The sequence below is a fragment of the Ovis canadensis genome, chromosome 22 (assembly GCF_042477335.2).
Source record: "Ovis canadensis isolate MfBH-ARS-UI-01 breed Bighorn chromosome 22, ARS-UI_OviCan_v2, whole genome shotgun sequence".
NCBI classification, from domain to species: Eukaryota; Metazoa; Chordata; class Mammalia; order Artiodactyla; family Bovidae; genus Ovis; species Ovis canadensis.
In genome coordinates, this window is record NC_091266.1 from 38,537,707 (window position 1) to 38,559,963 (window position 22,257).

The 22,257-nt window shown below is 48.4% G+C and overlaps 3 protein-coding genes across 4 annotated transcripts in view; 2 read left to right on the forward strand and 1 right to left on the reverse strand.

Moving 5' to 3' along the window:
* The window catches only part of MFSD13A (major facilitator superfamily domain containing 13A), a 28,287-nt gene extending 15,320 nt beyond the window's left edge, over positions 1 to 12,967 (forward strand). The window contains exons 9-10 of the mRNA XM_069566954.1: positions 9,997 to 10,077; positions 12,545 to 12,967. Coding sequence (XP_069423055.1) covers positions 9,997 to 10,037 — 41 coding nt within the window. The 3' untranslated portion in view covers positions 10,038 to 10,077; positions 12,545 to 12,967. The remainder of the gene's footprint in view (positions 1 to 9,996; positions 10,078 to 12,544) is intronic.
* ACTR1A (actin related protein 1A) lies at positions 1,887 to 18,397 on the reverse strand. The gene is made up of 11 exons (XM_069566957.1): positions 18,215 to 18,397; positions 10,417 to 10,481; positions 9,492 to 9,567; positions 8,684 to 8,809; positions 7,763 to 7,887; positions 6,224 to 6,440; positions 5,460 to 5,552; positions 4,737 to 4,911; positions 4,580 to 4,641; positions 3,888 to 3,928; positions 1,887 to 3,706 (listed from the first exon to the last, which is right to left on the reverse strand). The coding sequence occupies exons 1-11, from the start codon at positions 18,260 to 18,262 to the stop codon at positions 3,604 to 3,606; spliced, it is 1,131 nt and encodes a 376-aa protein (XP_069423058.1). The 5' UTR covers positions 18,263 to 18,397; the 3' UTR covers positions 1,887 to 3,603.
* A 2,961-nt stretch (positions 18,398 to 21,358) lies between these two features.
* The window catches only part of SUFU (SUFU negative regulator of hedgehog signaling), a 108,915-nt gene continuing 108,016 nt past the window's right edge, over positions 21,359 to 22,257 (forward strand). The window contains exon 1 of one of the 2 annotated variants that reach the window (XM_069566959.1): positions 21,359 to 21,734. In XM_069566959.1, the coding sequence (XP_069423060.1) occupies positions 21,553 to 21,734 (182 nt within the window). In that variant the 5' untranslated portion in view covers positions 21,359 to 21,552. The remainder of the gene's footprint in view (positions 21,735 to 22,257) is intronic. The other variant, XM_069566958.1, reaches the window with a different exon arrangement.

The following is a 22,257-nucleotide window of genomic DNA, read 5'->3' on the forward strand; positions in this document are numbered from 1 at the left end:
TTAACCTTGGAGTTGCAGGATCTTCCAAAGATGACTTTTAAAAAATTGTTTCTTTACTGTGTGACTTGGACTAGAAACCTCGGCTTTAGGCCGGCGTTTCTTAGTCTGGGCTCTACAGACATTTGGGGCTGGGGAGTTCTTTATTGTGGATGGCCTCTGCCTGCTAGATGTCAGTAGCATCTCTCCCCAGTCATGATGACCAAACACCTCCTGCTGCTGCTGCTGCTAAGTTGCTTCAGTCGTGTGCTACCCGATAGACGGCAGCCCACCAGGCTCCGCTGTCCCTGGGATTCTCCAGGCAAGAACACTGGAGTGGGTTGCCATTTCCTTCTCCAATGCATGAAAGTGAAAAGTGAAAGTGAAGTCACTCAGTTGTGTCCAACTCTGTGCAACCCCATGGACTGCAGCCTACCAGGCTCCTCCATCCATGGGATTTTCCAGGCAAGAGTACTGGAGTGGGTTGCCATTGCCTTCTCCATCAAACACCTTCAGACATTGCCAAATGTGTCCTGAGAGGCAAACTGACCTTAATTGGGAACCACTGTCCTAGACCAATGGTTATTTGAAGGTCTGCATCACAGTTAAGAATGTAGTCTAGTGCTATATTGCCTGGGTTCAAATTCTAGCTAACAAAGGGCAGACTTGGGAGAAACTACATAATCTCTCTGTGGCTCTATTTTGTCATCTGTAAAGTGAGTAACAAATATACTTCCATTTTAGTTGTTGCGAGAATCAAATGGTTAACACTTGTAAAGTGCTAGCAATTCCCATCCCTAACGTGAAGAGGAACTAAAAAGCCTCTTGATGAAAGTGAAAGAGGAGTGAAAAAGTTGGCTTAAAGCTCAACATTCAGAAAACGAAGATCATGGCATCCAGTCCCATCACTTCATGGGAAATAGATGGGGAAACAGTGGAAACAGTGTCAGACTTTATTTTGGGGGGCTCCAAAATCACTGCAGATGGTGATTGCAGCCATGAAATTAAAAGATGCTTACTCCTTGGAAGAAAAGTTATGACCAACCTGGATAGCATATTCAAAAGCAGAGACATTACTTTGCTGACTAAGGTCCGTCTAGTCAAGGCTATGGTTTTTCCAGTGGTCATTTATGGATGTGAGAGTTGGACTGTGAAGGCTGAGCGCTGAAGAATTGATGCTTTTGAACTGCGGTGTTGGAGAAGACTCTTGAGTCTCTTGGACTGCAAGGAGATCCAACCAGTCCATTCTGAAGGAGATCAGACCTGGGATTTCTTTGGAAGGAATGATGCTAAAGCTGAAACTCCAGTACTTTGGCCACCTCATGAGAAGAGTTGACTCATTGGAAAAGACTGATGCTGGGAGGGATTGGGGTCAGGAGGAGAAGAGGACGACAGAGGATGAGATGGCTGGATGGCATCACTGACTTGATGGATGTGAGTCTGAGTGTACTCCGGGAGTTGATGATGGACAGGGAGGCCTGGCGTGCTGCGATTCATGGGGTTGCAAAGAGTCGGACACGACTGAGTAACTGAAATGAACTGAACTGCTCTGCTCAAGTATACAGGTTTAAAATGGAGAAGTGATTAATCAGAATATCTGAGCATAGACCCTGGGAACTGCATTTTAATAAGCTCCTGACTTCAGAGATGTGAAGAGCTGGCGTCATTGTGGGTGGAGTCTCATCCATGGGCTTGGGCATGTGTACAGGGCATGGACTCTCAGTTCCTGGCCTGGTCTCTGGGCTTGTCAACAGCATCTTTGCATGCACCCGACAGGCTGGGACTTGGCTGAAGGTCTGGCCAAGTCTGGCGGGCGCAACATGCCCTCTAGAGGACAGACTAGGCCCAGTCTCAGGGCCCAGAGCTCCTCCCTCCTCCCACCCTGCACTGACTACAGACAGAGGCCCAGCTGATGTGTCTATTAGAACGAGTTTATTTAAGTACACTGGGCCCCACCAGGCAACATGGTTTGTGCGAGGCTGTGCAGGGGACAGGCTTGGGCTAAGAGGAGGGAGGTGAGCTGGTTAAGCACACTGCAGTCCGCGGGTCGCCACATCGCTTTCACACACACCTGCTGCTGCGGCCCACACCTGGCAGGGCCTTTGGTCATTGGACGGCATGGGGTCGAGAATACTGCCTGGAATCTGGGGTCGGGCAAGTGTTGGTGTCATGGGTGAGGGTGCCAGTGAATATCTGCTAGCCCCAGCTTTGCACCTTCTGGGCTGAAGAGCCTTTGGACCCCTGCCAGGCCAGCCCAGTCCAGGGTAGGCGCCTGGCCCCACTGGACGAGAGGAAGTGAGCCTGAGCCCATCAGTTCCTGGCAGCCTGGTCTGGCCCCTCCTTCCGTGACCAAACAAGTCCAAATACAAGAATGGCACAAGTCAGCCAGCAGGGGCTGCCTGGCCTCTACAAGCTAGTCCCCTGGGGTCAGCTAGCACGGGAAAAGGCAGCTTGGTTAACTGTGGCTCTTTCTCCAGTCCTAAGGAGGCGGCATCCCCAACACCCCTCCTTTGCCAGGAGCCTCTGCCAAATGGTGATTCTGCCTCCTATTTCAGAAAAATCCAACCAGCAACCAGCCTGTTGATTCCAGGGCAGTGAGCAAGTAGAAGAGGGAGAAAGAGAGAGGCTGGAGTGACTTTGAATGTAGCCTCTGATCCCATATGGTCCTGAGGCCTATGGATACTGTCAGTTCATGTTGGCAGGGAGTGGCAGGGAGTGGCAGGGCCCTGAACGCTATGCTAAGCTTAGGCGCTGTAAACATTAGTGTGAACAGGGTGACTGGTGGGCGGGGCAGTGAGCTCCCTCTCTCCAGTCCCCTAACTGAACAAATACTTCAATAAATAAAACTGAAAATGGCACTGCCCATGGATGGATGGAAAGCAAGTTAACAGGACCTGAGGCCAACAGGCTCCTGAAACTCTCCCGAGATCCCCAGATGGGGTTGGGGGTTGGAGCAGTAAGCCTGCCACTGATCAGATGTAGCACTCCATGCCCTCCTCAAATGCCCAGTGTGGTCCTGGTCCCCAGGTGAAGTTGAGGGCATCCTGCCCGCTCCTGACAGGGAAGTCTCAAAAACAGCTCCTGGAGTGCTTCTCCAGCTTTCTAAACCTGAACTGCAACAAGACCAGACAAGAACTCAACCCTGGACTCAGGCCTCAGTCCACGATCAAGAGGCATTGAGAGCAGAATGATGAACAAGGGGAGGCTGCAGGGCACCCTGGGTAGAGGGGGTGGGGCTGGCCCAGCCTAGGATGGGCAGCAGCAAGTGTCCCCGGGGTTGGTTTACCTCCCTCTCTGTCTCCCTGTGGTAGTAAACATAGTCCCACACAGCCAGACAAAGGCCCGGCTGACAGAACAGGGCCCTCTGCCAGCACTCTTCCCTGTCAGGGGCCAGTTAGTGGTCAACCCCAGGTCTCAGGCCATCGCCATTATGGGTAGTTCATCGTCCTTTCCAGGCCCTGAAATCCTGGGATCCCTGGGCCACACGGCACTCGCATATGTGCACACATTCATACCCACACACACACATTCATACACACAGGCAGTTCCTCGCAAACACTCCGACTCAAGAAAGCGAGTTTTAAAGTGGAGTTAACTTCAGAGAGAGGTGAAGACGATGTCCCAATATTAGAAGGTTTTCCTGTGGATGGACCGGGCACCATCTTCCTCGTATTCCTTCTTAGAGACCCACATCTTCTTAAAGGTGTCCAGGGAGGCGAGGATGGAGCCCCTGGCATGGAGGGAATCCAAAGGAATCATGTCAGAGACAGGGAGTGGGTATCTGTGGAGCCAGCCAATCCCCCTGGGGTCAAACCAGAACAGGCTTTTCTTCAAAGGCCTGGGGTGGTGAGGCATAATCAATGCCTCTGCAGTAAGAGTGTTCCACTCTTACTCCCAGAGGAGCTACTCACCCAATCCATGTGGAATACAGTCTCTCCTGCGGTGCAGATATCTGCCGGGGCGGGTAGAAAGAGGAATCTGAGATGGCCGTCCTCCCCTCTCCCTTCCCCGTCCAATACTCATCTCGGCCCCAGTGAGAGTCAGTGGATACATTTCACACAACAACCTTTAAATTCTGTCCCTGTGGCCTCTCTGGGGGGTACCATGGTCAGCCTGACACTCATCTGGAGAAACAGGCTTCTGGCAACCCAAAGTACCTATGGCTCCCAGGGAAGCAGGGGCTATCTGAAGGCAAGATCCAGCTCTGCTGGGAGCTGGTGGGGAGCAGATTGCATGGCAGGCACCACACTCCTCCACTTAGGATCCCTCCTTCCTCAGGCAGGCCAACTCCTCTCAGCAGTCACTGAGGTCCTGGACTGTGTCACGGGGGAGCAGCTGAAGTCAAGCTCCTGTCAGTGTTAGCTTTCCTGACAGACTGCATGTCTAGCATCCTGCCACTTCTGGGGATCAGAACTGCCCTGTTTGGTGAAGATCCATCATGAGGATGGGTCCCCCCGCTCTAGCAGGCCTCAGGGGCACAGTAGAAGCTGGGAGCCACCTGATGGTGCCTGGAAATCTTGGGCAGAGCAGGAGGGGAGGCTGCGCCACGCGGTGCTCCAGACCCTTGGCAGCCCAGTTCGCCCACCCCCTGGCATACTCCTACCCTGATCTTCACGTCTTTCGGAGCCAATTTCTTCACTTCACTCAATAGCCTGTCACCAAAACCTGAATAGGCAGGAAGGGAGAATCTCATGTCAGTCCCCTGGGTCCAGCAGGACGTGGCAGCTTCCTGGGGTAGGGCCCTGAGAGCAAAGCCCAACCTTTGAAGAGGGTGGAGCCACCCGAGAGGACAATGTTGGAGAACAGCGTGCGCCTCAGGTCCATGTCAGACTTCTGGATGGCAAACACCAGCACCTCATGGATGCCCTCGCTCTCCTCGCCGATCAGGTCCGGCCTGAACAGCAGCTCAGGTGCTCGGAATCGGGAAGGACCAATCTGCAGGGTGGGGGGCAAGCGTCTCAGGCTCAGGTCCCTCTGCCCAGGGCTTAATAACCAGGTGGCTCTGAAGGCCATACTCAGGGAAGACTTTGTATGTCAAGAGCCGCAACAAACAAAGACAGGGCTCCTGGGAACATAAAGGAAAAACCAGCGCTCCTGGGAAACTAGAGAGAGGAAGCTCTTGTGTTTAATCCTAGCTCTGACATTTTCTAGCCAAGAAACTTGATAGATTCATTCATTTGTGGAAATTTCCTCCTATCGGTGGAGGTCCAGGAGGCTGGAATTCACTCTATACTGTGCCTGAGTGGTTAAGGATAGCACTACACATCAGCCTTCTAATCCCACAGGAGAACACCTCCTCCCCTCCACACAGGAGAAGCAAGGTCCCTGCACCTCACCCTGCAGGAGACGCTGCAGCTCAACAGCTACACTGCTCCAGGCAGAGGGTGTAAAAGGACTGGTGCACCTGACCCCTGCCTCCCCACGGGGAGTTCTCTTTGGGCTCAGTGCTTTGGGGACCCGAGGGGAGAGGCCCCGCCACCTACCTCAATGGTGCTGCCATCAGGCAGGTAGTATTGCGCCTTCTCCGTCTCTAGTGTCTCATCCTTCTGGGGGTTTATGGACAGGTAGCAGGCTCTCTGGAGAACCAAGCACAAGTCAGGCTGGCTGGAAAGCTGGTGCCTCCCTGGTCAAAGTCCCCATCCATTGCAGTGACTGTCCTAAAGGTCATGAGTGCTGCATATCCTAAGTGCCACCCAGTGAAGCTGACCCAAACCTCCCCACCCCTTCTTAGGATATGTGTCCCCACCTGCTCCACCTTCCTGGGGGCCAAGCGTGGCAACTGGGCTTAATCTTAGTTCAGACTCAGGTGTCTTTTTCCTACTACTTGTATGGTTCTAGGCCCTGCCTACCCAGCTCAGAGGTCTCCCAGGAGCCGTAGATGATAGGAGGGTTCATTTTACTTTAAAAAAAAAAAAAAAGCAGTCTGACTTCTTCAAGAGTATAAAAGAACATGTGTAATTTGTACATGATGTGTAAAAAACATAATGAACATGGGTGTGCTTATCACCCAGCTTAGGAAATATAGGCAGCTCCCTTTAGCCCACAAGATGGCAGCACTTTAGAAGGTCAATCCTTCAGGGTGAGGGGACTGGCTGGAGATCACATGGCCTCCAGGAGGCCTGGTCAGGAAGGACAGAGACCCATCTCCAGGGCAGGAGTTTAGCCACTCTTCACTCCAGGTCACGGAGGTCCTGGCTGCTGTTCCCGTTCCCTCTCCCAGACCTGGGCCCATGGGGGCAGCACTCACTTCTTTTATGGCCTTGACAATCTCAAACTCAGAGGATGAGTGGAAATCATAGCCCTCCTTGCGCAGGTAGAGGCGAAGAAAGCGAGAGACGTCTCGGCCAGCGATGTCGATGCGCATGATGGAGTGGGGCATGGCAAAGCCCTCATAAATGGGCACGGCATGGGTGACGCCATCCCCTGAATCCAGCACCACACCCGTGGTCCTGCCGGTGGCATAACTGAAGCAAAGGAGGCACACCATCACTCACCCCTGCCTCCTCACTCTGGGAAGACTCTCACTTCTTACTAGAGTTCAAGGTCAACTGAACTGCAGCTGGGGTCTGCCTTCTCCAGAAGCCTCCGACTGGACTGAGTATGAGGCAGCCTGAGCACTGAAGCAAGCAAGCCTGGAATGTCTGAAGGAAAGGAGCCAAGCTTCTCCATGCACCCCTTCTGCCACTCCTCCAGAAGAACAGGCCCTCCAGCTGCAGGAGACGGCCTGCCCTTCCACTGCTTCAGGGACCCAGCCTGAGGGACAGTTTTTATTCTCTAGACAAGAGGAAAAAACTCAGGGGTCAGGCAAGAAAAGTGAATGAATTAAAGAAAATAAGAATATTTTCACTTGCATAAAAAACTAGCTTTGGGGGACTTCCCTGGTGGAATGGCTAAGACTCTTCACTCCCAATGCAGGGGGCCCAGGTTCGATCCCTAATCAGAGAACTAAGATCCCACATGCTGTGCAATGCTGCCAAAATGTTAAAGAAGGAAAACCAACCAACCAACCAACTAGCTTTTGGCCCTCTAGGTCTGTCCTTAAGTTTTTCTCTTGGTAAGGACAAGGGTACAGACATAAATTTCTGTGATATGAGGGGGAAAAAAACCATAATGTTTCATAAACAGCACCTGACATTCAGCCTTCGTGTTGGATAACAGGCAATGGAGAAGGCTGTGGTGAAGTCAGGTTTCCAAACCCTATCTAAAATGGCAGCTGTGATTTTCTTTCAGCTCCTGCTGATTTTTGCTCTAGAGGAATGCAGGCCCGGCATTATCAGATCTTCCCTTTTTTTTTCAGAGAAGTCAGAAATTTTTATTTTGATAGGAAATGTCCCAATTTTTAAAGGTTGGCTCTCAATTTTTTAGCGGGATCAAACATGCCATCTGCAGGCTACCAATATATGGTCTTGGCAGCAGACCTAACCCTGGTGGGAGGCAGGGGGAGCAAGACAGGATGACGGGGGTATTTTCATCACGAGCCTATCACCAGCCTTGCACAGCGCCTGGCTCAAGTAGGCCCTGAAAAAAACACCTGAACTCACTGCAGGGGCCAGCAGGGAGAGCAGTTGCAGCACGTGGCCTTCCCAGAAGGCTCAGCGGAGAGCCTTTGGCACCAGACCAGCAGGGAGGGCCGAGATTGGGAGATGCTCCCTTTCCCACCATCCATTACCGTCCCTGGCAGGGGTGCTTAAGGAGCTCTGCACCAACCCACAGCAGGGCCAGCCTCGATTCTGCCAAAGGACTGCTTCCCTTCAGGGGCTAGGCTCGCCAGCCAGCTGTTACTCACAGGCTGAGCACAGCTTGCATGGAGATGAAAAGGGCTGGCACGTTGAAGGTCTCGAAGAAAACTTCAGCAGCTCGTTCCCGGTTTTTCCGTGGATTTAAAGGCGCCTCTGTCAGGAGCACAGGATGCTGGTGAAAGATGCCCGGATAGCCATCAGGGTGAGGACAGATTCCCAGCCCTCATTAGTACTGCGTGGCTGGCTGGAGAGCCCACACGAACTTTGTCAGCCTCTCTCTAAAAAGAGGGCTGGTGGGCTGGTCACTTACTGCCACCCAAGCCAGTTTCTCAACTTTCCAAATTCATACCCCCTTTAAAGTGTCATTCTGTCCTCACCTTCTACTACCCTCTTGTCCTCCAAGATTCTTACATAGGCCCTTGTACCTTCTGGATAGCTCCAGATGTCAAGATTTTGCTAAACTCTATATTTGGAATTACTATGATAAAAGTAATACTTTAAATTTTTTTTCCAAAATAGAAAATTAAATATCGTTATTGATTATACTATTAAAAAACAGAATACATCCCTCTCCTGGCAATTCTGATGAGCCTAGTCAGCACCTTCCTTTGTGTTTCTGAGTTGAGAGTTCCTTCCTTGGAAACTAGAGTATATATAGCTCCGGGGTCTGAAAGGCGTGGGTTGGAACCCAGCTCTACCACTCTTCACTGGGTGATCGCGGAAACACCATCTGGCTTCTCTGAACCTCTGTTCCCTTGTTTGCAAAATGGAGATAATAATACTACCTGTGCCTCATAGGGATGCTGTGAAGATTAAAGGCAAACATGTCTGAAAAGCACATGCCTGATGCCTAGAACATAAGACACAAACGCTCAAGGCAGTTATTGCTGTCATCTGCCTCATGCGTGGGGTAGGGCTTCTGGCTGCTCTGCATGGCCCACATGGCGCCCCCCACACAGGGCCCTCACCTCCTCTGAGAAAGTCTGCAGCTGGTCCTTAGAGTAGACGTACTGCCAGATGCGCTCCATGTCATTCCAGTCCTTGACGATGCCGTGCTCCATGGGGTAGCGGATGGAGAGCAGCCCTCGGTGCTCCTGGGGGCGGAGAGCAGTGCTTGCAGCCACAGCCAGCCTCTCAGCAGGACTGCCGGGTGGACCCCACAATCCGCACCCGTGGCTAAGGGTGGACCCACCCATCCTCCAAGTCCCTAAACTGTATGCTCTGAACTATGCTCAATGCCCAACCAGCTGGCAAAGCAGAGGGCTTCTGCCTTTCTGTGGGCCCCTGGGTGGCATCCTCCTCATTGTCTGGTCCCAGGACACAATCTCCTGGCATCTGCAACCAAGGTTGGCAACAAAGATTCTGCTGTTCTGCTTCTAGAAGTTGCCCGAGGGCTCTGCCAAACTGTGCTAATTAACTTATCCCCAGGGTACCCCAGCCAGGATCTCCCCTCAATCACTTTTGCCAAAAAATAACCAAGCCAGTCAATTTGATCTTTGGCAACATAGTGATAGAAGGAAGGCAAAAGCCCTTTTTTCTGGACTGGTCTCTGTTTCGCAAAATGGGGTTCCAGATATTTCCTTTCCAAAACCAGAGGCTGTTCCTGGGAGAAATAAACCAGTTAGGTTTATTCTCTTTAGAATGAGAGGGTGAAAGGGGAGATTTCAAGAGGAAATTGTTTCTTTTACTCATGTCCCTCTGTCGGATACTGCCTGCGTGGGGAACAGGGAAGGTCCCCTGCTGGGTTGAGGCTTCTTCAGTAGGACGTGGGATTACCTCGGCTTTGGGGCCTATGAAGATGTCACCTTCAAGGGCGCCTGCCATGACACGAACGTGCTTGGGTCTGCCCACACTGCAAAAGAGGGTGGGGAAGACTGTCACTCCTCACTTCATGACAGAACACAGGACAGATATACGAATGAATGTACTTGGATGGGAAGAAATATACTCTATTCTACTTGGCTGTCACTGAGGAATGCACTTCCCACAATTTCTATAATGAACTTTTTTTTTGTATTTATTCATTAGTATACTATTTCATATATTCATTATATTTATAAGTCATCAAATTCGGGAGGATTCAATATCCCTAGTTCTTCGCTTTCCCCGATATATGTACAGATCAAGAGACACAAGGAAACAAGAATTCATTTAGAATGATTAACTCAAAAAGTTTTTGTATCCTTAGCCTCCTGCCCAGGCCTTCTATGAAGGACAACTGTGATGTTGTAACTGAGAGATGGCCTTCCTCCTTTCTCCACTGCTTTGACCCCTTTCCCAGGTGTCTGTGCCCTTTTCCTGCCTGCAGCATCTCTGCCTTAGTAAGAAAGTGCTGAGAAAAAGACTCATTCTCCCTAGAATGGTAAGTATGGTTTAATGTCAAATTCCATTCTGTATGACAGGAGAATTTTAAGAAGATTCCATTATGAGACTGTCATCCAAAGCAGTAAGTCACCAATGATAACATTTTTGGCATCAGATTAAAACAAAAAAACAAAAAAAACCTGCCTGTCAATTGTACCATGCAGGTAACAGTTTGCTTACTCCAAAAGCCAGCTCTTGTCCCTTGCTTGTTGTTGTTGTTTTGAATACCAAGACTGACCTAAATGAGAGATCCTTTCCCCCTAAAAGATGGAGGGCTGACATCATAACAAAACTGACAAGCCTTACAAGCTTCTGACTAAGCTACAGAATGACTTACTAGTTTGGGAAGCAGTATTTGGGGATCTGATCACCAGCAAAACCAGCTTTAATCACACCGGATCCCTGAGGAGAGAAAGAGAAGTCAGACTATCACAAAAACAAGAGGAGATTCATATCATACAGTATGTATAATATGGTCCCATCTTTGTTTAGAAAGAGAAAGGACCTTATATTTATGTGTAATATATCCACTCATATGAGGATTTGTACAGTGAATGCATGGCAAAGGGAGGGCACTGGGGCTGGGAATGGTGAGCGGAATTTCTACTGCACACTCTATTTGATTTTTATGTATTCTTCGTCTTTTCTACATTGAACATGTTTACTTTTGGAATTAAAAATAATATTAATAAAGGGAAGAAAAGGAAAAGGCTTGAGGACAGAAGAGGAAAGTGCCTAGAAGCACAAAGCGGTCGAGTTTAGGAACACAACCGAGGTGGGAAGGGCACACAATTCTGCTAAACCATCAGGGAGTGCGTGTCTAAGCTACCTTCCCAGCTCAGACCTGAACTGTCCCTGCCCTCCAGGCCTCTATGACAGACACACCCTGAGAGCACTGCCATACTCGAAGCTAACTCCCATATGACGTGTGTCGTCCGGTTCTGACTGCAGGGGCAAGCTACAGGGATTTGCGGGGGGCTGCAGCAGTTGTTTTGCCTTTTCACTGTGCTTTGCTGTGCTCATTAGTCTCTTGAGAGTCAAGAGCAGAAGATCCCTTAAGCACTCTGAGAAGAATCTGCCATCTCCCACCATCATCTCTGGTACCACGTGGGCCCAGCCAAAGTAAACATTGATTCTGGACATCAGCACCATGCAGGACAGGTGTTGAGGCTTGATGCTGCCTGCAGATCACCGTGTTCTCTTCCTTCTTAACTCTTCTACCACTACACCAGGTACCCTTGTCCTTCCACCCCCAACACAGTTCCAGCTCCAGGTGCAGCAAGCCATCTCCTGCTGCCTGTCGACAACTTCTCCTGGGGTGGAGTGTAATGCTTCCAGAACACACAAGCTTTAAACACATCAGGAGATGCTAAATAGCCAAGGTTACCTTGGTACCAAAGGCTTCCCAGCAACACCCCTGGATCCATCTGTCTTTTTTATTCCTGCTTTTTTATAAGAGCAGGATGAGGGGGCAGGTGACTGATCCTAGCGAGGGAGAAGGGAGAAGGTAAGAAGTGGTTGAAGGACAGGGAAAGAGGTATTGGGGGAGAGCAGGGCAAGCCAGTTCTCTAAGACAGCAGGAACTTCTGCCAACAGAAAAAACAGGAGACAATGTGCAAACTCATCGGTCTGGGCAGAACGGCAAGGAGCCTGGAAAAGGTACAGCTGTAAACTGAGCTGAAAGACTGGAAAGGAGGGTGGACTATCCTACTGCAAACCCAAGGGCTTGGGGACAGTGGCGCAGCTAGTGAGAACATCGTACAAGAGAATTGGGGGAACTTGTTAGCTCGGGCTTCCGATAATTGCCCACTGCCTTCATCTGGGTGTGGTGATGCTAACAGACTAATTGGATCTCCTGGTAGGAGTTGAAAATGAGAAACAATGAAATCTGTGCTTCAGACTCTGGATTTTTTTTTTTTTTTCGAGACTGATACTTTTTTTTTTTTTTAATATTTATTTATTTGGCTGCACCAGGTCTTAGCTGTGGCATATGGAATCTTTTAGTTGTGGCATGCGGGATCTAGTTCCCCAACCAGGGATTTAACCCAGGCCCCTTGCCTTGGGAGTATGGAGTCTTAGCCAATGGACCACCAGGGATTCTCTGAGATATTTCTAAGAGATGATTTTCCTGGAGATTTGATTTTGAGTTTACTAACAAGAGAGCTAGAGTTTGAGTGACAAGGCAGATTAAAACATTAGGTTCTTTTCTTTCTCCCTGTCCTTCCCAGCAAGAATATAACAGGCCCAGTTCAAATATCATTGCCTTCCTCCTGAAGGATAATCTCCAGTTGGAATTTGTTATCCTCTTCCTATTACCTTCCCCAAATCACCATTACCTGTTCACTAGGTAGCATGAATTTCATTCTGCTTTCTATTCTAATTTATGGTTTACACTTTTGTCTCTTTTCAGTGCAAATTCCTTGAGGTCAGAGACTTTGTATATCAGTGGTATCTGACATTTGCAGGGTATTCGGCTAGATGCTGGCTAACTAAAATGAAAACCAAGCTCAAATGATTGGCAGATGAAGCCGAAAGTATGGAACCTGAATGAGCAGCTGGAATGCCCGAAGCCCCAGGCAGAGGTGGTACAGGGAAGGTGAAGACAGTCTTGGGAATGATACACAGGTAGAACCAGACCCAGCTTGTCCCTGCAGCCTCATGAGCTGGCTTGGCAGGCCAAGTGTCAGGTGAAAAATGGGGTGGGGACAAGGGAAGTGGCTGAGTTGCCTCTATTCTGCTCAAGCCATACCAAGAGAGCATACAAAGGGGTCATGTCAATTTCTTTAATAGTATTTGTAACTAGGAACTGTATACTTGGCAAATGAGCTGCCACTCTTTGTTATTCACTCTGTCAAAACCAAGTAAATAAATGCCTTGTTTGAAACAAATGCCTACATTTGAAAAAGTAATCTCATTAAATATTTGATTTTTGGAACTCAAGTCTGCTGCCAGCCAACTCTGACCATTTTCCTTCTGGTACAGGCAAACAAATAGCAAATTCCTCAGCATGTTTCTTGTGGTACCTGCTGGCTATCGACCCTGTGGCTTGGGCAACTTTACCCTAAGCACTGATTATTCTTAACATGCTGGGAAGAAGGCTAGTTGTCTGCCATTTAATGCTGTGAGGTGGAGCCTCAGATTCTAGGACACTGGTAGCCCATTCTGGCCCAAAGACATAGTTTGTTTAGTCCACAAAGTAGTTTTTAAAAAACAACTTTGAGATAAAATTCACATACCACACAATTTACCCATTTAAGGTGCACCATCTAATGGTTCTTAGTATTTTCACAGAGCTGAACAATTATCACTACAACCTAATTTTAGAACTTTTCATCATCCCCCCAAGAAACCCTGTACCCATTAGCAGCCACTCTCCATCCTTACTAACCCCCACCTAGGCAACCACTGACATACTTTCTGTCTTCACAGACCACAAACTACTTTTACATTAACTTCCAACAGTTAAAAATTAGAGATTGCAGGACTTCCCTGGTGGCCCAGTGGTTAAGACTCCATGGTTCCAACATAGGGGGCGAGGCGTCGATCCCTGGTCAGGGAACTAAGATCCCACATGCCACCTGGTGTGGCCAAAAAAAAAAAAAAAATTAAAAACCACTAGAGATTGCATATGAAATGAACACTTCTGATTTCCCTTGAAAAATGAGAAAATCTGGTAACACTGGGCCTGCATTCCTGCATGGGGATAACCTGCTGGAAACCTTGGTCAAACATGCTCCATGCACCTCTCAGATTTCTCACTTATTAAGACTACCTTCTCCTCATCCCCTTGCCCCTTCTCCGCCTTTTTAATGTATCTGGTTGGCCTCCGCAGGCATTGAGTTTGAGACCCCTATTTTGGACATTCTTTCCAGTTTGTGAAGCACATCCATGGCTCTCAAAATACACATAATTGAGTGTAATCTATAAGCCACCTTCTCTTCCCTCTCCACCAAACTAGGGAGGATTCTCACTGCAGTTGTACAACCAACAGGCTGAAAGTCATACCACAAGTAATGGTGTTAAATAAATACACTGACTTCATTTCCTCAGCTAATTCTAATGTCCCTTAAACTTAAGCGAATCAACAGATCTTAAGAGCTGATGACAAACTGTTAAAGAAGAGAGAGAAAATTAGTGAAATTTGACACTGACTAGAACTGTGGTGTTGGAGAAGACTCTTAAGAGTCCCTTGGACTGCAAGGAGATCCAACCAGTCCATTCTGAAGGAGATCAGCCCTGGGATTTCTTTGGAAGGAATGACGCTAAAGCTGAACTCCAGTACTTTGGCCACCTCATGCGAAGAGTTGACTCATTGGAAAAGACTCTGATGCTGGGAGGGATTGGGAGCAGGAGGAGAAGGGGACGACAGAGGATGAGATGGCTGGATAGCATCACCGACTTGATGGACGTGAGTCTGAGTGAACTCCAGGAGATGGTGATGGACAGGGAGGCCTGGCGGGCTGCGATTCATGGGGTCGCAAAGAGTCGGACACGACTGAGCAACTGAACTGAAATGAACTGAACTGACACTGACTAGATATTTGATGATATTAAGGAATTACTGCTAATTTTATTAGCTTTGATAATAGTATACTGGTTATGTTTTTAAAAGTTTGTGAAAGAGGGAAGTGGGTGGGTATGTAGCTAAAAACATTGGTCAAGAGTTGATAACTATTACAGTTAGATGATGGATACATGGATGTTTGTTATACCATTTCCCCTCCTTTTGTTTACATTTGAAATTTTTTACATTAAGGAAGGGCTTCCCTGGTGGTTCAGCAGTTAAGAATCAGGATGCCAGTGCAGGAGCTGTGGGTTCAGTCCCTGAACTGGAAGATCCCCTGGAGAAGGGCATGGCAACCCACTCCAGTATTCTTGCCTGGAAAACCACATGGACAGAGGAGCCTGGCAGGCTACAGTCCATGGGGGTCACAAAGAGTCAGACATGATTTAGCAACTACACCACCACCACCACCAGAATAAGGAGAGCTAGCAAGTAAGATGATAGCAGCTAAGTAAAAATTCAAAACATAAATACTATATATACACACATTATAAAATACATGTGTCCATAAAATCAGAAAGAAAGGAGCACATTAATTTTACAGTGAGGTTTGCTTCCAGGGTTATGTATGGACCAGAAAGGGTGGGATTATGGATGGGTACAAAGAGCCTTCGATTAGATCTGTAATGTTTTATGTCCTAAAAAAATCTGAAGCAAATTTGGCAAATGACAACATTTATTAAATCAAGGTGGAGGACACATGCTACATAGGTGCTCGTTATATACCTCTTTGAACTTTTCCGTGTGTTTAAAGAATCTCATTTTTCAAAAAGGGGGCCGAAGAAACATAATGACCCCCCAAAACAATAAAACTCTTAGCTTGAAAAACTTGTAGAGATCTGATATTATTCCTGCATTTAGGCCCACATATTATAGCCAGAAAAGACAATTTTAAGATTGACCATAATGTTGATTCATTTTATGGAAGTATTTAACCTCCCAAAGATCTGAGTTCAGAATATAGTATTCCTATTAAAGTGTTGTAGTCCTGGGAGTGGCCCTTCTCATTCTTGTACTACTATCTATGATATGACTTTGGGAAGAACAACATGTTTAGTTTTTTAAAATACTCATCACTTTTTTTTGTTGTTGTCATCATTAAATCACGTGTGCACATATGCATACACACACCCTTCCATCTTCATTAAATTCTGATGAATTGGTTTGGTCCCAGAATTCTATGAAAGGGGTGGTCAACAATTGCGTTAAGACTAGGAAAGGCTGTGAACTGATAATGGGGCTGTTCTCTCTTTTCCTTGCTTTCTCTGTTCTTCTGTCTTTTAATTACACTCTACTTAGCCCAGAAATAAAACTGTGGCAGCATGGTAAACTATGGAGCTGTTAAATCTGCTAGAGACACGTTATCCTCATAATATAAAGCTGGCTCAAATATTTTAAATGATCTAGTGGGAAAATTACTTAAGTTTCTCCTACTTCACCTTTTGGTGAGATTGCTGGCATAATAAAGGAAATGTTTTCCCAGAGAAAAACAAGTCTATTCCTTAAGTATTCAAACTGAAAAGGTACCGCTGCTTTGATGCATTTCAAATACACTCTCAAGAATGAGAAAGAAGGAACTAAGAAGCATTTGCTTAAGTGACATAAAGAAAATGGTTGGAGATAGCACTGCAGCCCAACAATTCTAGAAGCAAAAGGTCTGGTGGGATGGACAGACTGCTCTTTTTGCACTGCTGATGAAAACAGGAAATTGTTAATTTCTATTTTTTCTTTCTTTTTAAAACCAAGAAAAAGGCACATGAAGCATACACAAACTGGCTGAAGATAGAAATAGTAGTGTTCTCTGAAAATTAACATCAAGAATAAAGAGTCCTGCTCAACCTTATGCAGTAACTAGTCCTTCCTCCCATCCTTTTATTTAGGGACATTTTTGTTACTGTGAGAGATATTCAGCCATTAATCCCCCCTACCCATAAAAATTAAAAATCCAGTGTGCACCTAGTGGTGCCAGGCCCTAGATACTGTCTGTGTGGAGGAAACTGGGGAACGAGAGACTAAGGAAAAATGAAGGACTACCAAGCATCTTTTCCCACCTGGATTCAATAGCCCAAGGAAGGAGATCCGCGACCCTCCCTGTCCTGCCCGCCGATCAGATCCTCCCCAAAATGAGGTGTCTCACTGAGCTCAACCTTTTTCCAGGAGAGAAGGAAAGAAAGCTAGCTAAAGAAGCACCTTTCCTTGGAAGAAGTGAGGAATTAAGAATTCAATCTCAAATTGAATCTTGGCTCTTCAATTCATAAGCCAGGTGGTTTGAATACTGTTATTTAACCTTTCACGTTTCATTTTTCTGGATATTTAGAGTCCTATCTACCTATCAGTGTTGAAGCTTGAATAAGATGATGCAAACTAAAGGACCTTGCAAGTGCCAACGGTCCCAAGGACTGAATCAAGAAACCGAATCTGAGTCAGCTTAGAGCGAATTGGCAGTTCTGCCTTAGTAGAGGGACTCAGAGGGGACTAGAAAGGTAGCAACCAATCTCCATTGGACTAAACCTTTGAATGGAAGACAGTCACTTTTTAAATAACTGCCTCCTTCCGCCAGAAATAAGAGCTATATTTAGATTCTTTCGATTTGTGACTATTGATACATTTGCGTAGGTACTATCAGGATGAATAACGGATAAAGCACTGGATTAAAGTGCGACCTTGGGCTCACTTCACATTTTTGCGCTTCAGTTTTCTCATTTGTAAAACGAGGATCAAAATTCCTGCCTTAACTATTCACGTTGTGAAGATCCAACTGGAATGTATGCGAACCCCTCCGTTGTAAGCGCTGGAGCGCCTGGCAAGTATTATATTTAGTAATTTTTACCCTCAGCAACTAGGCGTTTCAAAGAGGAAGGTACCTCCCTGCTTGCTTTGTCATTCTCCTTTCTTCTCGACCTTTATTAACGGTATAATTTATAATCACAGAAGTAACTGAAATCCTCAGGCCATTTCTGGCATCACACTCTCAGACCCCACCCAGATACACCGCCAAGCCGCCCTACCGGCTGGGACCGAAGGAAACTTAGCCCTGCTCCACCCGCCGCCCTAGCCCGTCTGCCCCCTCCACTGGGAGTCCACGAAACCAATCACAACAGCCCTCGTGCACCGCACCGCCCTTTGAAAGAGGAAACACTATGGCGGCCCGGAAGAACGGCAAGGGAACGAGCCAATCATTGCAGAAGGCTGCCCCCATCCGGCAAGGCCCAGAGGCGGGGTCAGCGGTCAAGATGGACAGCCAGAGCAGCCAATAGAGTTATCGAAAACTGGGGAGGGGCGGGTGCCGGGGGCTCACAGAGCGGTTAAGGACCCTCGAGTCAAGGGCCCAAGGACCCTGCTAGGACTATAACCCTTCCCTTTATCCATCCCAAGGTTCTCCTTCTCATGGCTGCTGGCCAGCTGGTCGCCCTATCTGCGGACTTCGGTTCGAGGGAGGAGAGAGGCGGCGGCGGCTGAACCCGCCTGACAGGCCGGGCCAGTGACAAAGAACCGGCACCCCAGACTGAAACACGGGAAGCGATCCCTTCGGGGAGGAGAGCATAAGCCCTGCTAGGGGGATGCAACTCACGTTGTCGATCACGACAGGCTGGTTGGCGATTACATCGTAGGACTCCATGGCAGAAGAACCTCTCCTTCCGAGGAAGGAACTGCCAGCCCGGTCCGCCGCTAACGCCACTGACACGCATGCGCAGTCTAGCCGCCGGCACTGGGCAGCCGGGGAGCGGACCGACCTCACTTTCGAAGAACTACAATACCCAACATGCCTTGCACCTGAATTAGCGAGCCAGGCTGCTTTGGAACCCCGCCTAGTTTAAGGAACGGAGCGTCGCGTTTCGACGCACAGTACGCTGGGCTTTGTAGTTTCTGTAGGTAAATGGAAGGGTACGCCTATTGATGGTTGCAATCTCGCGTCTGGATCTGTAGACCCTTTGAAGGGATTCTCAGTCCAAGCTGAAGTATGTAGTCTTCAATATTGTCTGTAGTTCGGTTTGGATTGATTAGTAACTCGTGAATGTTTGGATTTTACAGGCTAGTCCTTCCACTTGCCACTACTTCCCCTGGACAATATGAGGTTGCAATGTTTTTATATGGGTCTATAAGGCATTAATAAACATCTACCACCTGTATGCAGGTCAGAAAGCAACTGTTAGAACTGGGCATGGAACAACAGACTGGTTCCAAATAGGAAAAGGAGTACGTCAAGGCTGCATATTGTCATGCTGCTTATTTAATTTATATGCTGAGTACATCATGAGAAACGCTGGGCTGGAAGAAACACAAGCTGGAATCAAGATTGCCGGGAGAAATATCAATAACCTCAGATATGCAGATGACACCACCCTTATTGCAGAAGGTGAAGAGGAACTAAAAAGCCTCTTGATGAACGTAAAAGAGGAGAGTGAAAAAGTTGGCTTAAAGCTCAACATTCAGAAAACGAAGATCATGGCATCCAGTCCCATCACTTCATGGGAAATAGATGGGGAAACAGTGGAAACAGTGTCAGACTTTATTTTGGGGGGCTCCCAAATCACTGCAGATGGTGATTGCAGCCATGAAATTAAAAGATGCTTCTTCCTTGGAAGGAAAGTTATGACCAACCTAGATAGCATATTCAAAAGCAGAGAGATTACTTTGCCAACAAAGGTCCATCTAGTCAAGGCTATGGTTTTTCCAGTGGTCATGTATGGATGTGAGAGTTGGACTGTGAAGAAAGCTGAGCGCCGAAGAATTGATGCTTTTGAACTGCGGTGTTGGAGAAGACTCTTGAGAGCCCCTTGGACTGCAAGGAGATCCAACCTGTCCATCCTAAAGGAGATCAGTCCTGGGTGTTCATTGTAGGACTGATTTTGAAGCTGAAGCTCCAATAATATTTTGGCCACCTGATGCTAAGGGCTGACTCATTTGAAAAGACCCTGATGCTGGGAGGGATTGAGGGCAGGAGACGGGGACAACAGAGGATGAGATCATTGGATGGCATCACCAACTCACTGGACATGGGTTTGGGTGGAATCCAGGGGTTGGTGATGGACAGGGAGGCCTGGCGTGCTGCGGTTCATGGGGTCATAAAGAGTGGGACACGACTGAGTGGCTGAACTGAACTGAACTCAACCACCTTCTTAGTCTAATAAAAGGAAATTTTAGTATACATACAGCTGAGGAACATATTCCTAGAACAAAGGAAAGTATATTGCATAAGGCTTGCTTTTTTTGGAAAAAAAAAAAAGGTATATTTTTGTTCAGTTCAGTTCAGCTCAGTCGTGTCCGACTCTTTGCGACCCCATGGACTGCAGCACGCCAGGCTTCCCTGTCCATCACCAACTCCTGGAGCTTACTCAAACTCATGTCCATTAAGTCAGTGATGCCTCCAAACATCTCATCCTTTGTCATCCCCTTCTCCTCCCACCTTCAATCTTTCCCAGCATCAGGGTCTTTCCCAATGAGTCAGTTCTTCCCATCAGGTGGCCAAAGTACTGGAAATAATCAACAAAATATTTTTGGTTGATTTTCTCATGTTTTTCCTGGAAAGGTGTAAACCTGGCAACATACTAGTATTGGTCTGAAGACTGACATTTGGAACTACTGGTATAGATGATCTTTTGGTCATTAAAACATCCTTCATCTAATAGCTTCATAACTGTTGTCTCTCTCTGTCTCTCTTTAGTCGCTAAGTCATGTCTGACTCTTTGTGATCCCATGGATTTGTAGCCTGCTAGGATCCTCTGTCCATGGGGTTCTCCAGGCAAGAATACTCGAGTGGGTTGCCATTTTCTTCGCCACAGGATCTTCCCGACCCAGGGATCGAACCCAGGTCTCCTGCACTGCAGGCAGATTTTTACCGACTGAGCTGCGAGGGAAGCCCAGGAACTGCTCTAGTATATCTTTAATTTTCATGGGGAGCTAGAAATCCTAGGGACGGGGGAACCTGGTGGGCTGCCGTCTATGGGGTCGCACAGAGTCGGACACGACTGAAGCAACTTAGCAGCAGTGGCAGCAGCAGAAATGACACTGATGAATGAGAAAATGGAATTGAGAGATTATGTGTTACTGCTTTCTAAGGAGCCCAGTGCATTTTTCTCTAATAAATTATTTCCTCTTTTCCTTCATGTTGTGGGGATCTTTAGTTAATAGCCAGTAGTCAGGACTTTCCGCCAGTAGTCAGGACTTTCCGCCAGTAGTCAGGATTCTCTTCTATCCTTTTCTCTTGAAATTTCAAGATTATTGAGTGGAAGACATTACTATAAGTAAAGTTATTGCAGGCAGGAAAATAATTTCCAACCCGGTGCCTTAGAAACTAAAAAATCCCGTTTTTAATGCTACATGGACGAAGGAAGCAATCCATTGTAGCAATCCATTGTAGCAATCCATTGTTACATTTATGTTTAAATCCTTCTGAAATAAATAAATTAAATAAATCCTTCTGAGCATCGTGTTAGCATAACAGTGACATGCTTTTTGTCGGCGCACTTCCCAAAGCTTTCTTGGGTCCCTAGCACCTCAGAGGATGTCCCAATATCTCTATTTAATCCTGGGCTCCTCCTAACGCTAGGGGGAAGCGAAGAGCCTTGGAACACCCCCACAACTCTGGGAGAGAGAGGGAGGAGGGACCTATTGTCAAGTCACGCCTTCCCTACCTGTGACTGGCACAGACATTAGCCAATGGAACCGGAATAGGGCGCGCCGGCACCCCGCCCCCTGAGCGCCCCGCGGCCCCCGAGGCACCCTCTGGCCGTCTCCACCGCGGCGACGGCCTGGGCGGACAGTGCGCCTTGCGCAGGCGCGGAGCCTAGACCTCGCTGCAGCCCCCATCGCCTCCGGGAGTCGCACCCAAGGAGTTCGCCTGCTGGCGCGTCAGTGCTCTCCCCCTCGTCTGCCCTCCCCGGTCCCCCCAGCACCCTACGCGCCCCGATGGCGGAGTTGCGGCCTAGCGGCGCCCCCGGCCCCACCGCGCCCCCGGCCCCTGGCCCTACTGCCCCTCCGGCCTTCGCGTCGCTCTTCCCCCCAGGACTGCACGCCATCTACGGAGAGTGCCGCCGCCTGTACCCAGACCAGCCGAACCCGCTCCAGGTTACCGCTATCGTCAAGTACTGGTACGTCTTGGGCCGCGCGGAGACCGACAGGGGCGGGCTGAGAAGGGTTAAAGCGCCAGGAGCGAAGTAATTTGCCAGGGAATTGGAGGGGAAAGGAGAGTGGTTAAAGCACTTGGAAGAGGGCTTCCTGCTGTGAGGGAAGAAGTTAAGGCTCAAGTTAGGAATGGGGACAAAGGGGTTAACGAAGCCTGCGGGTAGCGAAGGGTTAGCAAGGGAGGGGAGGATGAAGGGTTAACTGGCATTAGAAGAATGGAGTGAATTGGGGGTGTTGGTAGAAGCTGAGGGGGCGACGGTCGGAGAGAGGGAACTGTAAACGTGGTGAAAGGAGGGGGCGCCTGGAGGGGGTCTAAGTGGGCGCGTGGAAGCCGAAGGGGGGCGGCTGAAGTGAGATGGGGGAGGCGAGGCGGGGCCTGAGGAGCATCTGAGAAGGCTTTGGAGCCGCGCGGCCGGAGGAGCTCCGAGCTCGGAGGGCACGGGACTGCACAGGGTAGGGGCGGGTGTGGGTCTGTGGGTTAGGATGTGA